The sequence below is a fragment of the Pelmatolapia mariae genome, linkage group LG7 (genome assembly GCF_036321145.2).
Source record: "Pelmatolapia mariae isolate MD_Pm_ZW linkage group LG7, Pm_UMD_F_2, whole genome shotgun sequence".
Classification (NCBI taxonomy): Eukaryota; Metazoa; Chordata; class Actinopteri; order Cichliformes; family Cichlidae; genus Pelmatolapia; species Pelmatolapia mariae.
The window spans coordinates 34,709,422-34,726,615 of record NC_086233.1 but is presented as its reverse complement, the minus strand read 5'-3'; the positions used below and the strand labels follow the sequence as shown (position 1 = coordinate 34,726,615).

Genomic DNA, 17,194 nt, shown 5'->3' with positions numbered 1-17,194 from the left:
CAAACATCAGGTTTGAACACCTTTGCTGAGGATGGCTTCACTACTCACAATATCCTCTCCCTATGACATGATACAGAGCCATAAGTAGGGAAAAGAGTGTTAGAAAGCGAATGCTTGGAGGTTAAAGTCTTTTGGCTCACAGGGATATGAAAAAGTTCTGAAAACAGGAGTTGGCAAATCCGATTCAAGATCATCTTCTTGCGCACCTCTTGATCGTTTTCAGCAGAGCTGCTATTTTCAGATTTCTTATTGGCTGTCCCATTGTGTTCCATAAAGCCTTTATTATACTTTCCACATCAGCAAGTCTACTTGGGTCCACTTGGGTTCAAGTGTGGACAGACTCGTCTGCGGAGAATTTATGCATGTGCCCAAGGTGACAGACTCCATGTGGACTTAATTAAAACAGGAATGATTACTCAGCTGCCAGGTCTACAACTGTTCATGTCTGCAACACGAGTGTAATCAAGCCTGCTGCTGGATCTCCTCCAATGTGCCCAACGTGCGATCATTTACCTCAATTTTGATTTTCAAGAAGTGGACGGAGTCGTAGGGAAGCAAACCTCATCTCATCGTGCTACGGCACACACAAAAACAGTTTATATTGTTCCTGCTAAAATGTCTCCACCAGAAGTTCCCTGTTCCAACCAGGTCATGGCAGATGGCTGTCCCTCCCTAAACCTGGTTCTGCTAGAGGTTTCTTCCTGTTAAAAGGGAGTTTTGGGCCCCCTTTCCCTGGTGGGTTGCAGAGTATGGGGGTGCCTACTGGGGTCAGCGGGGGAGCTGGCCCCAGGGAGGGGTCACTTGCCCCTCCCTTCCTTCCCTCCCCATCTCCAGCTGCCTCCCTCTTCCCGCTCCACCACAATCACCCACACATGCAGGGCCTTGGGGTAAAGGTGTGTCACCAGGGTGCAGGGGAGGCATCCCCCCCTCTGTCCCCTTCTGGCTGCCTGTGCCTCAATTTTATCTCACAACTTAGACATTCACATTACTCACACTCTCATAACACATACATATAGGATCTTGGGGGTGGGCACGCTACACGGACTCCAAAAGACCATCAAGGTGTACACCTCACCCCTGGCGTCGTTGCCCACCTCTCAATTTTAAATACACGTAGACATTGAGGGCTAGCAGGAGGGGCTATGCGCTTACCTGCTGCTCTCTGGCAGGTAGCTCCATGCCCTCCGGGGTTTTAAAGGCACCTTAGAACACACATGCATCAACACTACATATGAGCGGGGGGAGGGAGGTTTGGAGTCTTCACACACCCCCGTTCTCTGCTGGAGCGGGGGGGCTAGGAGGAGGAGTTGGCCGTCCGACTGGGGTCTGGAATGTGGGGCCTCCCTGCTGCTGCCGAGTCGGGGCGGTCTGCTTCTCCCCACCGCAGGGAAAAGGGTAACACCACCTGGGTCTGGGTGCAGTTTCCCCCTCCAGGGACAAGGGTACCTAGACCCGGTTCTTAGAGTACCCTTGGGGAGTGTGATTGTGTGTACAGTGTCTCTCTATGTCTGTCTCCACGTTGGTTGAGTGTTGAGTAGTTGCATATGAGAGCATGAGGGTTGGAATGGGCACGTCACTGCAACCCCCCCTGGCTTCTGCTCCGCGGCTGCTGAGTGACCCCTCATCTGGGACTCTCCTCAGCTCTTTCTGGGACAGTGGCGCGGCTGCCCCTCTGTTGGTCTTCCTTGGTCTCTTGTGTTCTGGGGGCCTCTGGATGTCTGGAGTCTTGATCTCCTCCATACCTGCTTCATGCCCTGGTGGACGGGGCTGTGGCCCCCCACACCCTCTAGCAGATCATTACATTAAGGAACCTTTTAAATACAAGCGCGCTCATGCTCACAGGTGTACACACGGGTGCTCACACACACAAACTACACCCTTTTTGGCTCCTACCTCAAAGCACACTGTGCGCTGTCGATCTTACGTGCTGCACAATAATGTTTAATATTAAGTATTTAGTGTTATATTCCCATATATCATCGTGATGTTGTTTATTCTATTACTCTCGTTTTCTTCTGCTTGTTTTCTTTTTTTCTTTCTCAACAGGTGATCCAGGTGATTCATATATGTATTTTTTGTCTGCTTATTTAGTTGGTTTTTGGTTTTTTTTTGCCCTTTATCCCCGTCCCTCTTCTCCACTGTTTTTTCTCCCCTCTTTCTTTCTCCCTTTTCTTTTCCTCATTCAAGTCTGTCCCGCATCTAGCAAGTGAAAATAAAAAAATAAACAATAAAATAAACAATAAAAGGTGAATCAAATAGACCATTACGGCAAGGCTGGGATGGTCTATTTAGTAAAGTAAATCCGTTGGGCATCTTTCTTCCTTTAGACAATAATTCTGATGGCAAAAGAACCAAACGGGACAGGCCAAAAAAAAAAAACAAGGGAGTTTTCCTTCCCACTTTCACCAAGTGCTTACTCATAGGGGGTCATCTGATTGTTGAGTTTTCTCTGTATTATTGTAGGATCTCGAGGCAGCTGTTGTATAAATAAAATTGAACTGAATTCAATTGAAGATTCTCGACACAAAATTCAGGTTAATTCGAAACATAAAGTTGATGTGAGTGGTCAGAAGGTCACTTCCAGAAAGCGATCTAAAAATATCAGTCATGTTGGAAGCAATCTGGAAATGCCCAAGAGCACAACCTCGAATTTAAATCAGGTAAGGCTTTAAAAACTTTGTTCATGTTTAATATGAGCATTCACTATTGTAGCAAATGGAAAATATTCCCATGAAGACAGGATGCTATACTCAGTGAGCTAAAACAGAGTACATTTTTATTAATATTTGTAGTACACCGCTTCTTTTATTGTGTTATCCTTATGCTAATGTGCTATTTCTGTTGTATAGCATTAATTTATTCAGCAGTGCTGGTTGACTCTTTATAGTTGCTGATATTTTTCCCTCTTTTATTCATTAATCATGTCATTATAAAAGTCTGTAAGAGACATCCTTCCCCAAACGATTCTTCCACATCCGCTCTTTTCTGTTAGTATTATCATCACGAAAGAGCCATAAGAGTAATTTGAAGACTCCACTGTTATTTTAAAACCACAAAATCACAATTTCACAACTGGCTCCAACACATCTGAACACTAGAGAGCAGGTGCTGGCTTTCACTGCTCACAGCCTGTTACAGATGAGCGTGAGCCACTTGTACGATCAGTGTAGAGCGTGACTGTGAATAAAAGGTTAATGAAAGCCATCGCACAGATGAGGCACTCCAGGAGGGTTTCACGCATCCATTTTGGATGCACAAAAGTTGATCTGGAGTTGCTCTAGAAGTTGTTCCTGATGTCACTAATGCAGAAGCAGCAGAGGTGCAGGCAAAAGAGGGAAACCAGGGAAACTGGTCAAACCACAATAGGCAGTATGTGTCCAGGAAGAGCCAAAGGGTCACGTGTGAGTAGTTCACTTCAAACCATAATAATGAAGATTTAAGATCAGTTTGAAATGGTGTCATCTAAATATATAATTTTCTGCCTGTCTTGGAGCTCAACCTTCCAATAAAGCACACAAATATATAATTATCACACAAGTGTATGAAAGTTTTCACACGGTCAGCAGTCTGAGTTTTTTCCTTTTTTTTCTTTTACTTTGCTGCTGCTAAAAAGTAGGGTCACCTTTTTTCTAAAAAACCTGTCCTGAGGTAACACTTGTATATGTGTTTTCCTCCATCCTGATTGGAGTAGCATTGAGTCATGTGACACAAGTTTAGGATTTTATTGAGACCTATGGAGGAAACAAGTTTCCCGCAAAGTTTACAGAGACATACTTAAAGAGGAGACATCTTCATCACTCATCAAATCTATCTTAGAATTATGTGACATGAAGGCTTTGTCCACACTGGAAGCGAGTCACTCGTCACGCATCGCTTTGAAGCTGACGGCCTTTCGCTTGAGGACAATCCAGGTTCTGGTTGCCTAGGTAACCCTCTAATGTATTTACTACCAGGCCGGATGTCAATCATGGGCATTCATGACTCACCAGTCATTCAGTCTCACCCACTTCACGTTGACAGCAATTATTTTCCTTGTAGTCGCTCAAAATCATCAAATATTATTTCACCTTCTTTGGCCTCATGTCTCTGCGATTCACTTCCAGTGTGTACGCAGCTTAATGTTTGGGAAAACAGTGGTTGGTGACCACAGCATGACCAAAAAGCAAAGCAGCTGTGGAACTCTCTACCCCCGGACATAAGAAACATTGGTTCTCTCCCCCAGTTTAAATCCCAACTCAAAACCCATCTGTTCAATGCTGCATATTCATTGTGAACCTATTGTTTGTTTATTTATCTTCTGCTTTTTTGTTTTTATTGTTCTTCATTTTGTCATTTTTCTATAATGTGTATATTCTATTGTTAAGTGTCCTTGGGTGTCTTGAAAGGCGCTTTTAAATAAAATTTATTATTATTCTTATTATTATTATCATTACAAAGTTGCTGCAGGCTTACAACTGAACTGCAAAATTACATAGATACTTGGCAACCTTGCATTTATGTAAACAGAACAGAACCAGTTGAGTTGAGTCTCTTGCTGCAAAGAGTCACCTCGCGGACGAGTTGCACTCATTCAGATTGATTGCAACATGTTTAGCCTCGCCTCAAAACAGGTTACCTGTCCAATCACCTTCCAATCACGAGTGGTCTCCCTTGCACGCTCAGACTGTCTGGTGGCTCAGTGCCTCATCCAAGGATACTTGGGAAATTGTTTCCCAGCAACCTTGCAATTGGTGGAGGACCAAAGAGATCGCCATCCTATTTCTTTTGCTTTGGTGTGACTGAACAATTATAATGACAGCTGCTCCTAAAGAGCCAATCAGCAGTCGAAAAAAGGAACACATAAGCAAATCACAACCATTTAATGGGTGTGATGGGAGACAATTGTACCATTTCACCAGATTCTTTAAACTGATTTAAGTGGTGATTTTACACATGCAGTTCAAAATTATTGAAGTAGCCCACTGGTCCATCGGTGATAGTGAAAAGTTGCATGGAATTATATTTTAAGCATCATAGGCTTTGACTGTTTTGTTATTTTCCACTTCTATCCTTGTCACTAAGCTGTGATGTTTTACATCGTGGCTAAGAAATCTAAAAAGTGATTCAGAGACATTCTGAATACAGCAGACATGCAGACCACTGACAAACAGGGATGTTTCAGGGATCTTTGGACACTGTTTGCAGCCCAGTTAACCATATCCTCTCTCTCTGGTCTCTGTGTTCATGATGGCAGCTTTCAGAAGCAGGTGCTTCTAAACCAGCCAAGTCTGGCACAAAGATCTGTTAGAACCGTGACGCTAAAACACCTTTTGGCTGAAAAAACACCGACAATCATAATTAATGATGTTAGAGCACAATATCTGCGCTGCGATAATTAATATTGAACAGATGGGCTTTTGGATGTAGCACTGTTTTTCTTCATACATTTTACTGTTTATTATGCTTTATTTGTTTATACTTGTGGCTCTGGCTCTGGTTATCTGTTAGTGGTGCTACCCTGTAAGGGTTGGGCATATTATTTTAATAATGACACAATAATAATAAAGTAAACTCTGAAAATCAAGTCGTTGCATACTGTTGACTTAAGGAAGATGTATCACAGCTAAAGCTGCTTCGAGACATAACACACATGACCGTTGCCTTCAGTTTCCATTTCTGCACGATCTCTGGATCGCATCTTCATTTAGAGTTGACTATTTTTTTCATATCTTGGACTGATTTAACATCACATTGTGGTTTTTTTTCTGCCTTGACATCTGGTCAGCACATGTTCTTTGTGTACATAGCTGCACGAAAGGGTGCTCTGACCTTTCAAAGACATTGCAAATGTATTTTATTTGTACATTTTTAATCTTTCTCAAAGAAAATGAGCTGAATTAAACTATAAGAACAAATGTTTTAGTTTACTGGACATTTGTTTCTGCAGGGGTCAGCTGACCTGTTTAAGGCCCATTAAAAAAAACTGTTGTGTTTACCTTTGGGGCTGAGGTCCATGCCCTCCACATAGAAAGGTCCATTCCTCAGAGCTATTTCCTGCAGTATTATGCCAAAACTGTACACATCACCCTTCTGAGTCCCCTGAGGAGGATGGCGGTCGTATATGAGCAGCTCAGGAGCCGTCCAGAGCTTCTCTAGATAAAAACAGAACAACCCAAACCTTTAGCAGAAAGTTGTTCTTCTTCTCAACAATGTGACTGGATAAGCATTGCTGCATTAACTTACTTGCATAGAGTGAGTGCGAGTCGTCATTTTCACTGGACGTGCGGAAGCTGACCAAGCCGAAATCTGTTATTTTCAAAACGAATCGACTGTCCACCACACAATTAGATGACTTCAGATTTCCATGGCAGCCAAAGTAGCTGTTGTGCAGATAGTTCATACCCTGGTGCAGAGATGTGCAAGTAAAGCATTACAGGGTGTTTTCTGTCTGTTTCTGCTACTTTCCCCATGTTTACAGTAAATCTTATGTTCAGACATGTGGAAATAATATGATCTGACAGACAAACATATGCTGAAGAGAACATTTTTCAAGGACAGGCGCTTTCGTGGGGGTAATTTCTGTGAAATTACTGTTAAACAGAAAGGCACGGTGGATACTGAAGTACTCATGTTCAATATTTTGTGGAAACGGTGAGTCAATCATGCCTCAGAGCTTCACCAGCGCTTCTTCTCCTGCAAAACGATGCTATCTGCATGGAGCAATTTAGCCGAAGGGCTTCGTCATGCATGTCGTTCGGTATCGCCCAGACAAAAAGCCTCTTTGTTGGGACAGATTAAAAAGGAGTCCTCTAAATCATGTCCATGATTAGTTTTGATTAAGCTGGAAGGAAAACTTCTACAGAGTTTCTCTCCTGCTTTACATTATAGGATGGAAATATTTACTCCAGTTTCGTGCACTGTGCCAAAAATACATTTTTGTGCACATTTCTCTCTCCCTCTCTCCGTCTAGACTCTGAAAAACTGCCCATGAGAAACCATGGTAACCCAGACATTTTCTGTGTGCATCTCCAAAGTGCACAAAGCCTCTTTTTTCAACACTAAGAAAAAGGGACAATCTTTCAAAAACGTGTGACTTTTTAAATCAATGTCTGTTCACCCAGTCTGACAGCGACGTACCTTCACGATGTCATTGATCAGAGAGTAGCGGAACATCCAGTCCAGGTTGATGCTCTCATTCTCTAAAATGTCCTTAAAATAAAGAAAGAATAAAAAGCAAGAACAACTCAAAAACCTTTACAGACATAAGAAATGCCTTATATATAATCTTCTGTCTGTCTCGAGGTGAGAACCTACCAATCAAGCATGCAAATCTATAATTTTCAGACAAAAGTACAAAATGCTCCAGAAAGACTTTTTCTTTTTCTATCATTGTTGCTAAAGTATGTCTGGAAACACTCATGTGTTTGGTATGAGTTAAGATTCATTTGTCATTGTTGTTATTAATTAATCTGTGCCTAAATTAGATTACAGGTAAACCAAAGCTAGTCCAAGTTTGAGTTATGGTTCTAGACTTTTAGGATTTTTTGAGCTTTTTAAATCTGGTTTTGATTTTATTATTGTTTTAGTGACTATTATGATATTGCTGAGTTTTTAGCTCCTGTTTTAATTCACCGTATAGTATTCCTGTGTCTCTGTATCATGTTAAGTGTGAGTTTTCCTGCCTTAGTAGGTGTGTTCTGGTTGGTTAGTTGTCTGACTGTTTTCACCTGTGATTACATGCATCTGTGTCTTATCCCTAATCACGCCCCAGTGTACATATATATATATATATATATATATATATATATATATATATATATATATATATATATATATATATATATATATATATATATATATATATACATATAGTCCTGATTAACCCTTAATCTGTGTAAAGTGTTCCTGGGACCCTGCAGTTGCTTTTACAACTTTACGCTTCATCTTTAAAGCATAAAGTCAATAAAAGTTCCAATAAAACAGACCCTGAATGCACCAAAAGTAAAATTCAAAAATAATTATATATTTATAAAATAAAAAATTGATATTTTTATTCATTCATTGCCGTGTTTGCTTTTTGATTAATCTGTTTTATTTTCATTTTGAATTTCTCATGTTTATTTTTAACTGTACAGGGCATGTTTATTTCATGTTTTTTTTTCTTTTTTGAATAAAAAGACACATCAACATTTACGTGTCACCCTTTAGCTTTACTTTAAGAGTGTAAACTGTGAATTTTTAAAAAAAATCCCTATTCTCATTTATGAGAGATGAATTTATTTATCTACTTTTCATTTGCATTTTACCCAAACCCATCTATCTGTTAATTATTTTTTATTTTTAATTATTTATCCACTTTAATCATCTTATTTTATTCATTATTTTTTTACTGTTTTGTATTTATCTGTATTAATTACTCTAATTTTCTACATATTGTCTACTTATTTGTCACATTTATTTATTGCTATATTTTTTATGTATTTATTATATGTAATGGTTCCATAGTACAGTGGTTCACACAATCACATGGTAAACCAAAGGTCTTGGTTTCTTTGTCTCACCCCCAACCAGTTGCACCAGATGGCCACCCCTCCCCAAGCCTGGCTCTGTTAGAGGTTTCTTCCTCTTAAAAGGGAGTTTTTCCTTCCCACTGTCACCAAAAAACTTAATCATAGGAAGTTGTCTGATTGTTGGGGTTTTCTCTGCTTTCTCTGTATCACTGCAGGGTCTTTACCTTACAACATAAAGTGCCTTGAGTTAACTGGGATTTGGCGTTATATTAATAAAACTGAATTCAACTGAACTGGTTCGATTCCAGACGAAGACTCAAATCCCTCTGGGGTTGGATCAGGAAGGGCATCCGGTGTGAAACTTTGCCAAAATTCAAAACATGTGGAGCTACTCTGTGTCAGCGCCTTGTGACAAAGTAGCAGCCGAAAGTAGCTTTTCATTATTTATCGCATTTCGTTATTATTGCTATGACTTCATGGAACACTAATTTCTTTTTTCTTTGTTTTTTACTGATATTTACTGTAATCTGGTCGTCCATATCAGTAGCCAAGATGCTCTTAAAGTTTATTTAAAGACTAAATGCAGAAACAATTCCAGAGCTGACAGTTTGGCTTCCCCAGCCTCTGTTTCAGCATCCAGCAGCATCACATCAGTCACAGATATCTGCCTTTTACGCAGAAGACTTTCTTTAAAGTGTGACTGATAAAAGTCTATGGCTCCGTTTTTCGTCATTTCCCAGCTCGTCCGTTTTAAGGAAGCTTCCGGCGTGCCAGCATCTGGGGCCAAGATCAAGTTTGTTTAAAGCGTCATGTATTCCTTACTGGAACAAAAAAAGACAAATCGCAAATATTGAACCTGGGACAAGGACAAAAGAATGTGTGGACTTTTAATGGTTAGCTTGGTAAGTATTGTAATCTTGCTGCAGACTAAATAAGGTGATTTAAGTTGGTCTTGCAGAGCTCAACAGACACAAACACTGCCAGGAATACAGCTTAATCTAACAGTACTTCAACACAAAAATCCATCAGCTGGCTTTTGTTAGATTTGTTGTTTGAGTCCTCATTGTCTGTCTGTCTGTTGTCATGTGACAAAAACAAAAATAAAAAATCTCAGAAGGTTTTCATCTTCGTGGCGTTCAACTTTTAGAAAACACTTTTAGGCTCTGAAAGGTCCTGGCCGTCTGTTCAGTTATTTTTATCATTGCTTGTTAAATTGTATGGGATGAATTGTTTAGTCTGTAAAACATCAGCTGACAGGACAGCTTTCAGTGCTCCTTGGAACATGATTATCCAGGTCTCTTGAACCCTACTGGAGGGATGAACATCACTATTCCAGAAGACATTTCCTTCTTTGGTGTCTTCGTGATAGTGGTGGAAAGCTCTGTGTAACACATGAGGGCCCACTGGGTTTGCGTCTGCAAACGCAGATTGTCTATAAACTGCAGTCTAGACACACGAGCCACACACTAAATACAGCTTCTGTCTATCTGTCAGTGCAATCTGGCAACACACAACCTGATTCAAAGGGTGTGTGGAGCGGACCTCTGCACAGACACACCAGATATTTGCTGTCTCAGCTGTTGTTTGTCCATTTCACCTTCTGACCATTTTACTAAAGCTGTAAAAACACAAATGACACATTTTTTCAAGTGTAGGCTGTGAGTTAGGGCTATTATTATCACAAAAAGCAGAGTTATTACAGTTTTGTAATTAGCTTGTAATTAGTTTTGTATTTTTTTTTATCTCATTTTGACTTTTTGTTTTTAATTCAGTTTAGTTCCAGTTAATTTCGTGAGTGAGTTTCACGTTTCAGTTTAGTTTTTATTAGTTTTAGTATTAGGTTTAGTGTTTTTGAATTATTCTAGTATGGGCGGGATATGTCAGAGGCAAGATTTACGAAAAATCAGTACAGGTATTACAATAAAAAGCTTTTTAAAAACAGTTGACTCACAGTGTTGTGGACATCCAAATTCACAATAACAATGCCTCATCAATTAAGTTGTAATAACATTTTTTTCTAAACAAACAAATACAAAAATGATGATACTTAGTTTGTGTTTATATTTTATTTAAATTAGCTTTCAAAGTTCACAAAATTTCACTTGGTTTGTTTTTTTTCAAAAGACTATTTTTAGTTTAGTAAAGTAAAAAACATTTTTTTCAAATCTAGATGTAGTTTTAGTTAACTATAGTAACCTTGAAAAGAAGCAGCCTTATACAGATGTGCCAAATGTTTAGTGCAGAAAAATTCAAAATGCTGCATTTAGATTACTGAACAGTGTTGGGGAGTAACGGGATACATGTACCGCCGTTACGTATTTAAAATACAAAATATGAGTAACTGTATTCCGTTACAGTTACCGTTTAAAAAGGTGGTATTTAGAATACAGTTACTTTGTTGAAATAAATGGATTACACGGCGGTACTTTCCTGTTTCATATTGTGGCGGGTCAGGACTGTTTGGGTTTTGTTTGTTCTGTTGTTCCAGGCGGCAGCGTTACGGTTGCCATGGTTACAGGGTGACGCTCTCTCTCTGCGTGTTTCCTGGGTGAGAGAGCGCCTTGTTGTTGTTGTTGTGCTAAGCTACAGGTATGGCTCTAAAGAATGTAGCATCATGGGCAGTGTAGTCCGTGCTGCGGGGAGAATGGACTGCCATACTTGTTATGTGTCTGGAGCACGAGGAGGGAGAAAAAGGCGAGTGGAAAAGTACCAGTTGTCATCGAGGAAAAACGGGAGCTGGAAGCATGTAAATATAATAATAACCACTGCAGCCAAGAAGAGTGCCTGACGAGCCCAGTTAAGACTCGACTGTACGCTGTGTTCGTGTTTTCCTCTGAAACAATAAGTTCCGTTGGAGCAGCCTTTCAACGCCTCTCTTTGTCTCTCGCAAGCAAAGTTGACCCACACAACAAAGTAAAGCTATTTTTCGGCTACGAGCCACCCGCCGTATTAGCCAGAGGTCCCTTTACTACGGTTCGGAGCCGCGGACCTTCAGTAACAGTAATAAATCACAGCAATAGTACATTCACGTAGTTGTAAAAAGCAGGATAATATATTAAGTAATCCAAAGTATTCAGAATACGTTACTCTCATTGAGTAACGTAACGGAATACGTTACAGAATACATTTTGGGGCATGTATTCTGTAATCTGTAATGGAATGCATTTTAAAAGTAACCTTCCCAACACTGTTACTGAAATATACATAATGAAAATTATTTGTATAACTACATTTTATGTTAAATAGGCAAATCGAGTACACAAATAAACTTTTGATTCTAGGGATTTGCGTACTAGGACGCAAGACAACCTTAAATGAACAACAATACAGAACTAAACTGCTTTCATAGGAATTAAGAGGATAAGATGCAGCCAGGTGCTTTTAATCAAATGTATGTGATTAACTGATCATCAGCATCTGTAAAAAAAGTAGATGTTTTGGCAGCTTACTGGTCTGGAGCATTCAGGTGTGTGCTAACACACCAAGAGAGGAAAGACAGCAGCAGCTTTAGAGAAGCAGTTGCTTCTGCCCATCATTCTACAAAGGGTTATAAGGCGATTTCCAAACAATTTGAAGTCCATCATACTACAGTGGGAAAGATTATTCACAAGTGGAAAATATTCAAGACAGCTGCCAGTCTTCCCGGGAATGGACGTCCCAGCAAATTCAACCCAAGGACAGACCGTGCAGTGTCCAGAGAAACTGCAAAGAGTGAAATCTAGAGGCCTCAGTATGTTAAATGTTAACGTTCATGACAGTACAGTTAGAAAAAGACTAAATAAGCATGACTTGTTTGGAAGGGTCTCCAGGAGAAAGCCCCTTTGCTCTAAAGAGAACACGGCACAGTTTAGGCTTGCAAAGGTGCATCTGAACAAACTACAAGACTTCTTGAACAATGACCTTTGGACAGATAAGCGCTGACGATTTGGGCTTGTCTTGCAGCCATGAACTCTGAATAGTAAAGTCTAAGGAGCTTGGAAAGAAAAGCGTCTGAACTTCTTTAAGTTTCCTCTCATCTGAGAAGTTTCTTCAGTTCTAGGGTCAAATGGTGGAGATTCCCAGATTTAAACCCTGTGGGAGTAACCCACTGGGAGGGACAAAAGGACCATCTAATGATCCTCTACCTAATCACATGAGCCAAGGTGTAAAAACGGGTGTAGGTCACAATCAGCCAAGGTTTCGGGTGAAACCTAGCCCCAGTGATTTCCTGAGGTCAGATGGCCCAGGATGTGAGTGGGCGTTAAGGCGTCTGGGAAGGGATCTCAAAACTGGATTATAGATGGCTGACAGTTGGTGTCATAAGCCACCTGTTCAAAGATGGTCGCGCACAGTGGACATAAATGGCCTCTTTTACTCCTCTTTTGAACCATCTGTCTACTCTGTCCAAAATGTGAACAGATTACTTCAAGTTAGTGGTGGTAGAGGTGGTTCCACAAGCTAATGAATCATAAAGTCTACTAATGATTTTTTTTGTATACTTATCTTCATTTTGGCTTAGTTTTTGTGAAATAAATAATAACTGTAATATGCCATGTGTTGTTCATCTGAGGTTGTAATTAAAATTTGAAGGTTAAAATAGCCTGTTGTGATCCTCTTCACCTTTAGAGGGGTTGAAAAGCATTGGTTACCTGCAGGCTCCCTCGGGGACAGTACTCCGTTACGATGCAGACGTTAGGAGGGTCGATGCAGGCCCCGATGAAGCGAGTCAGATGGTTGAACTGAACGTCTCTCATCTGAAAATAACCACACACAAACACGCAGCAACTGTGAGTGCAACTCTTTCCAAACATCACATTCCCGAACCCCATGGAAACAGAGGACGGAGGAGGGAGGACTGACGGCTCGTTTATGTACAAAGTTTTGAGAATAACGCTGCCAGCAGTTCATCAAAATAATCTATTTGCAGTGGGCTAGCTGGCACCGTGTCTTTTCCTACGTGTTGAGACGCATTCCTGCTCGGGGCACCCAGGTGAAACATGTGCGTGTGCATAAATTGCCCTTGGAGGTTATGAATGAGCCAGTGTGCTCAGGGCGATGAAAAAAATAACATAAGGTTGAGGTGTTGAGAGGACGTATGAGCAGGAATATCACACTGGAACAGGCTGAATGTGTAAAACTGCTTTACATGGAAAATAATCACTCACTGGTTTTAACGACACAAAGCGTCTTCCAAAGCATGAATCACTCTGTATGTTCGAAAAAAGGAATGAAAACAGAAACCTTTGGTGTCGATTAAGCGGGAACGTTTCATTTTATGAGAATGTGCGAAGTGGAAGTAAAAAGGAAGAAGAAAATAGTAATTTTCTTTTCTAGAAACACAAACGGCTACGAGTGCTAACAAAGACAGCGTATCTTTCTGCAGCTGGTGCAAAACTTTGAAAATTCATCCTCGGTGAGTGACAGAAGCTCTCACACCAAAACCAGGGTGTTAGTTGCTTATGTTTCACGGCTCGGGGGATGTTAGGCTACCCTTTGGCCTATATAATTTCCCCCGCTGCACACAAGCGAGGGGGGAGGAGAGAGCGCTGGAAGACAAGTGGTTAAGTTTCCACTGGCAGGCCTGTCTCTTCCCCCCATCTGGTCGGCTTTTTCACGAGCTGAGGTTTGACAGTCGATCAGGCCCCCGGGGCGTCTGAGAAGCTGCCAGCTCAGACAGAAGCCTCACTCCCCCATGTGCCTGCCGACTGACCGAGAGGCCACAGAGGCGTCAAGGAAGCCTGAACTCTCCTCTCCTCTGAAGGACAGCAACAGAAAAAAGGCCCAAAAGCACCAAAAGAATCCGAGCTGGAGAAAAGAGAAAAAATGGCCACAAGTTTTCTCCACAACTTTTCATTACCACCGGTGCAATGTCCGAGTTACGGGTTTCCCTTTGCCACACAGTGTTTCCATCACCAAACCACATAAATTGCAAGATTTTCTGTTTTTCCCCCTTCAGCCAGCTTCCTTATCGCTCACTCGTAAACATCACCCAGCCGAGGAGACCTTTTCCATCAGCAGCTGCACTCAAATACATGTTTAAAGGATCTGAACTCTTTGCCGTAACATCCTGCAGTGGGTCTTTGTAAACACTAACACAAACCTATCTTTCACAAGATAAGCTACAGAGCCAGAGAGAAATACCCAAAACTAATATGCTGAAATTGTTCCACTTTAAAAAAAACTCCTTTCATAAAGCAGGTGGAGATTATGAAGGTCTTTCATCTAAACAGTTGCTTCATTTTGGTGAGCAAATAAATTACCTGTTGAATACAACTAGTTGAGATGAAGGTTTTTTTTTCTGTCCTCCAAGGTCTCACTCAGTGTAAAGCTCTCTTCAAACAGATGCAACTGGAAGCACTCAGAGATGTATTTTACCTCAAAATACATCTTTGCTTTCCCCTTTAAAAGAAAGAAGAAAAACTCAAGAGTGACGAGAATCTGTTTCACTCGCAGACCGTGTATAAAAGATCGAGGTAGAGTCTGAAAAGTGAAGGCAATGCATTTCGTCTAGTGGTCAGCCAGCAGGGGGCGACTTCTCTGGTTTCAAAAGAAGTCCAGTTGTACAGAAGTCAATAGGAAAAGACCGTACTTTTCATTTGATCTATGACCTTTGTAAACACCTTCCTTATGAGCTTTTGGGGTCAATATGAATATATATGAATATAATGAAGTTCATTTTTATAATTTACAGTCGATGCTAGAGTGAAACAGAAGGATAAAGTGGGATGTGCTTTAGGTCAGGCCTACCCCATCAATACCCAATCCAGTGCAATCCTTTCCTTTACTTAGCAACTCTAAGCTCGCTCACTCCCTTGCTGTTTAGTTCAGCTTGAACCAAGAAAGCTAAAAGACAGCGATGAAGAAATCAAAAGGAAGTAAATTTCATTGCTTTTAATTTGCACCTGAATTTTATACATCATAACGTCGAGAAAAATCTGACCTTACTCAGAAGGTGGCTTGTTACACCGAACTCAATTAGTTCAATAGTTAAATTAATTCAATTCAATTCCATTTTATTCAATCACGTCTCCATGTTTGTTTACCTTTTTGTCTATGTCGAATTTGTGTGTCTTAGTCCTGTTTTCAGTGATTGTTACTTCCTCTTTTTTGTATTTACTTTAGTCCCTCGTCTCATGTGCATTATGTTCAGTTTTGCCTCCAGTGTCTCAATAGTTAGACCCTGTTCAGCTGTGTTCCCAGGTGTGTCCAGTCTGCCCTCATCTCCTCCTGTGTGTACATTGTCTGCATATTCCTCATGGTGTGTGAGCGTCCATCAGTCTGTTGTCTGCAGTCAGTTTGTCCACGTCCTGCTTTGTTATTGTTTTTATTTTTGTTTTCTTCGCCAGCTGTGATTGTGAGTTTAATTCCATCTGCCGAATCGTGCACCTGGGTCCACTGTCTGGCAGCAACACGCCCATCTTATCATTTACTGTTTTACTTATAAATACCAAGTTAGAAAATTTGAATCTTTGAATGTATTAAATTATTTTATTTTATTTTCAGAAAGTTATGAAAGCAAAAACCTTAAAAGTACAGCAATGATTCTCAGTTTCTTCCTCGGAGTGATAAAGCTCGTTCATTTATAAGCCTTTTATGAAGAATGGCATTCACTAGATTGAGTGCCAAAGAATATTGATCCTTCCACATAAAAGAAGGCAAATGAAACATCCCTCTAGATTCTGATGTTACTTACAAATAAAACTGGGTCAGATGGGTTGTACTAATAATAATATAACATATTTTTAGATTTTTTTTTTTTCATATTTTATATTCGCTGAACACGGAAAACAAATAAAATGAGATAGAAAAAAAAGAACCAGTCCAGGAAATATAAAATTGTGCGAGTCAATTAAAAGTCACTTTTTTAGAAAGAAAACAGAGCTGCAGCGATACAGATTGTGAACAGTAGTAATCCTGTCGCACTTGTACAACACAGGCTTAGTAGGTCAGAAGTGTTGCCCCAAGCCAGTCCAGTTACTGCCATGCTTACTGAGTGATTATTAGCATTTTAAACTTTATTCATTAAGGAATTAGAAACCCATGAAAGCATCCCCCTTTCTCTTTGCAGTTTATTAATTATTGCCTTTGCAGTCTGTGCTCAATAATTAGAGAACAGACACACAGATGGCTTCTCCATTTTTCTCTCTTTTTTTTTTAATATAAAAATTACAATTGAGAGTCACATGCTGCACTTTCTGTAATTCCCTTTGACACGCAGTAATAAAACATCTCCTGCAAAGGAATACGTTTTGGGACACTTACATGCTTGAGCTCCATTAAAACTTGTCTTGTCAGCTCTATCCTCTTCTTGTTGACGTGCTTGATGGCCACCAGGTTCCCCTGTGTGCAACACAAGACGAGCGGTGAAGCCAGATTTACACACCAGCTTTCATCATATGAAAAAAAAAAATCTGGATGCACAAACAACACAAAAAACATGAAATTAAAGGGAATCAGTATTAAACACAGAGAGAGAGAACAGCAGTGTAGCCTACAGGTACATGTGTGGTCGATTGCAGCTGTGCTGCAGAGGAAGACTTGCGTCTGTTGTTTCCAATGTGATGATCAACACGTGAAGGAAACGGAGTGAATTCCTCAGAGCCACAGATGTGACAGACTGGAGAAAAATGCTGCTGTAGCAACTACGAAGCAGGGCCAGCAGTTTGTGTGGGAGTTTTAACTTTTATTCAAATGAAATGCACAGTTAAGAGCTGAAAAATGCTGAA

At 40.5% G+C, this 17,194-nt stretch overlaps 1 protein-coding gene across 1 annotated transcript in view; it reads right to left on the bottom strand.

The window, feature by feature from the left end:
- Nucleotides 1–17,194, bottom strand: part of npr2 (natriuretic peptide receptor 2) — an 87,687-nt gene that overhangs the window by 27,435 nt on the left and 43,058 nt on the right. Inside the window, exons 10-14 of the mRNA XM_063478889.1 lie at nt 16,731–16,808; nt 13,118–13,222; nt 7,117–7,188; nt 6,223–6,382; nt 5,976–6,131 (exon numbers count right to left, since the gene is read on the bottom strand). Coding sequence (XP_063334959.1) covers nt 5,976–6,131; nt 6,223–6,382; nt 7,117–7,188; nt 13,118–13,222; nt 16,731–16,808 — 571 coding nt within the window. The remainder of the gene's footprint in view (nt 1–5,975; nt 6,132–6,222; nt 6,383–7,116; nt 7,189–13,117; nt 13,223–16,730; nt 16,809–17,194) is intronic.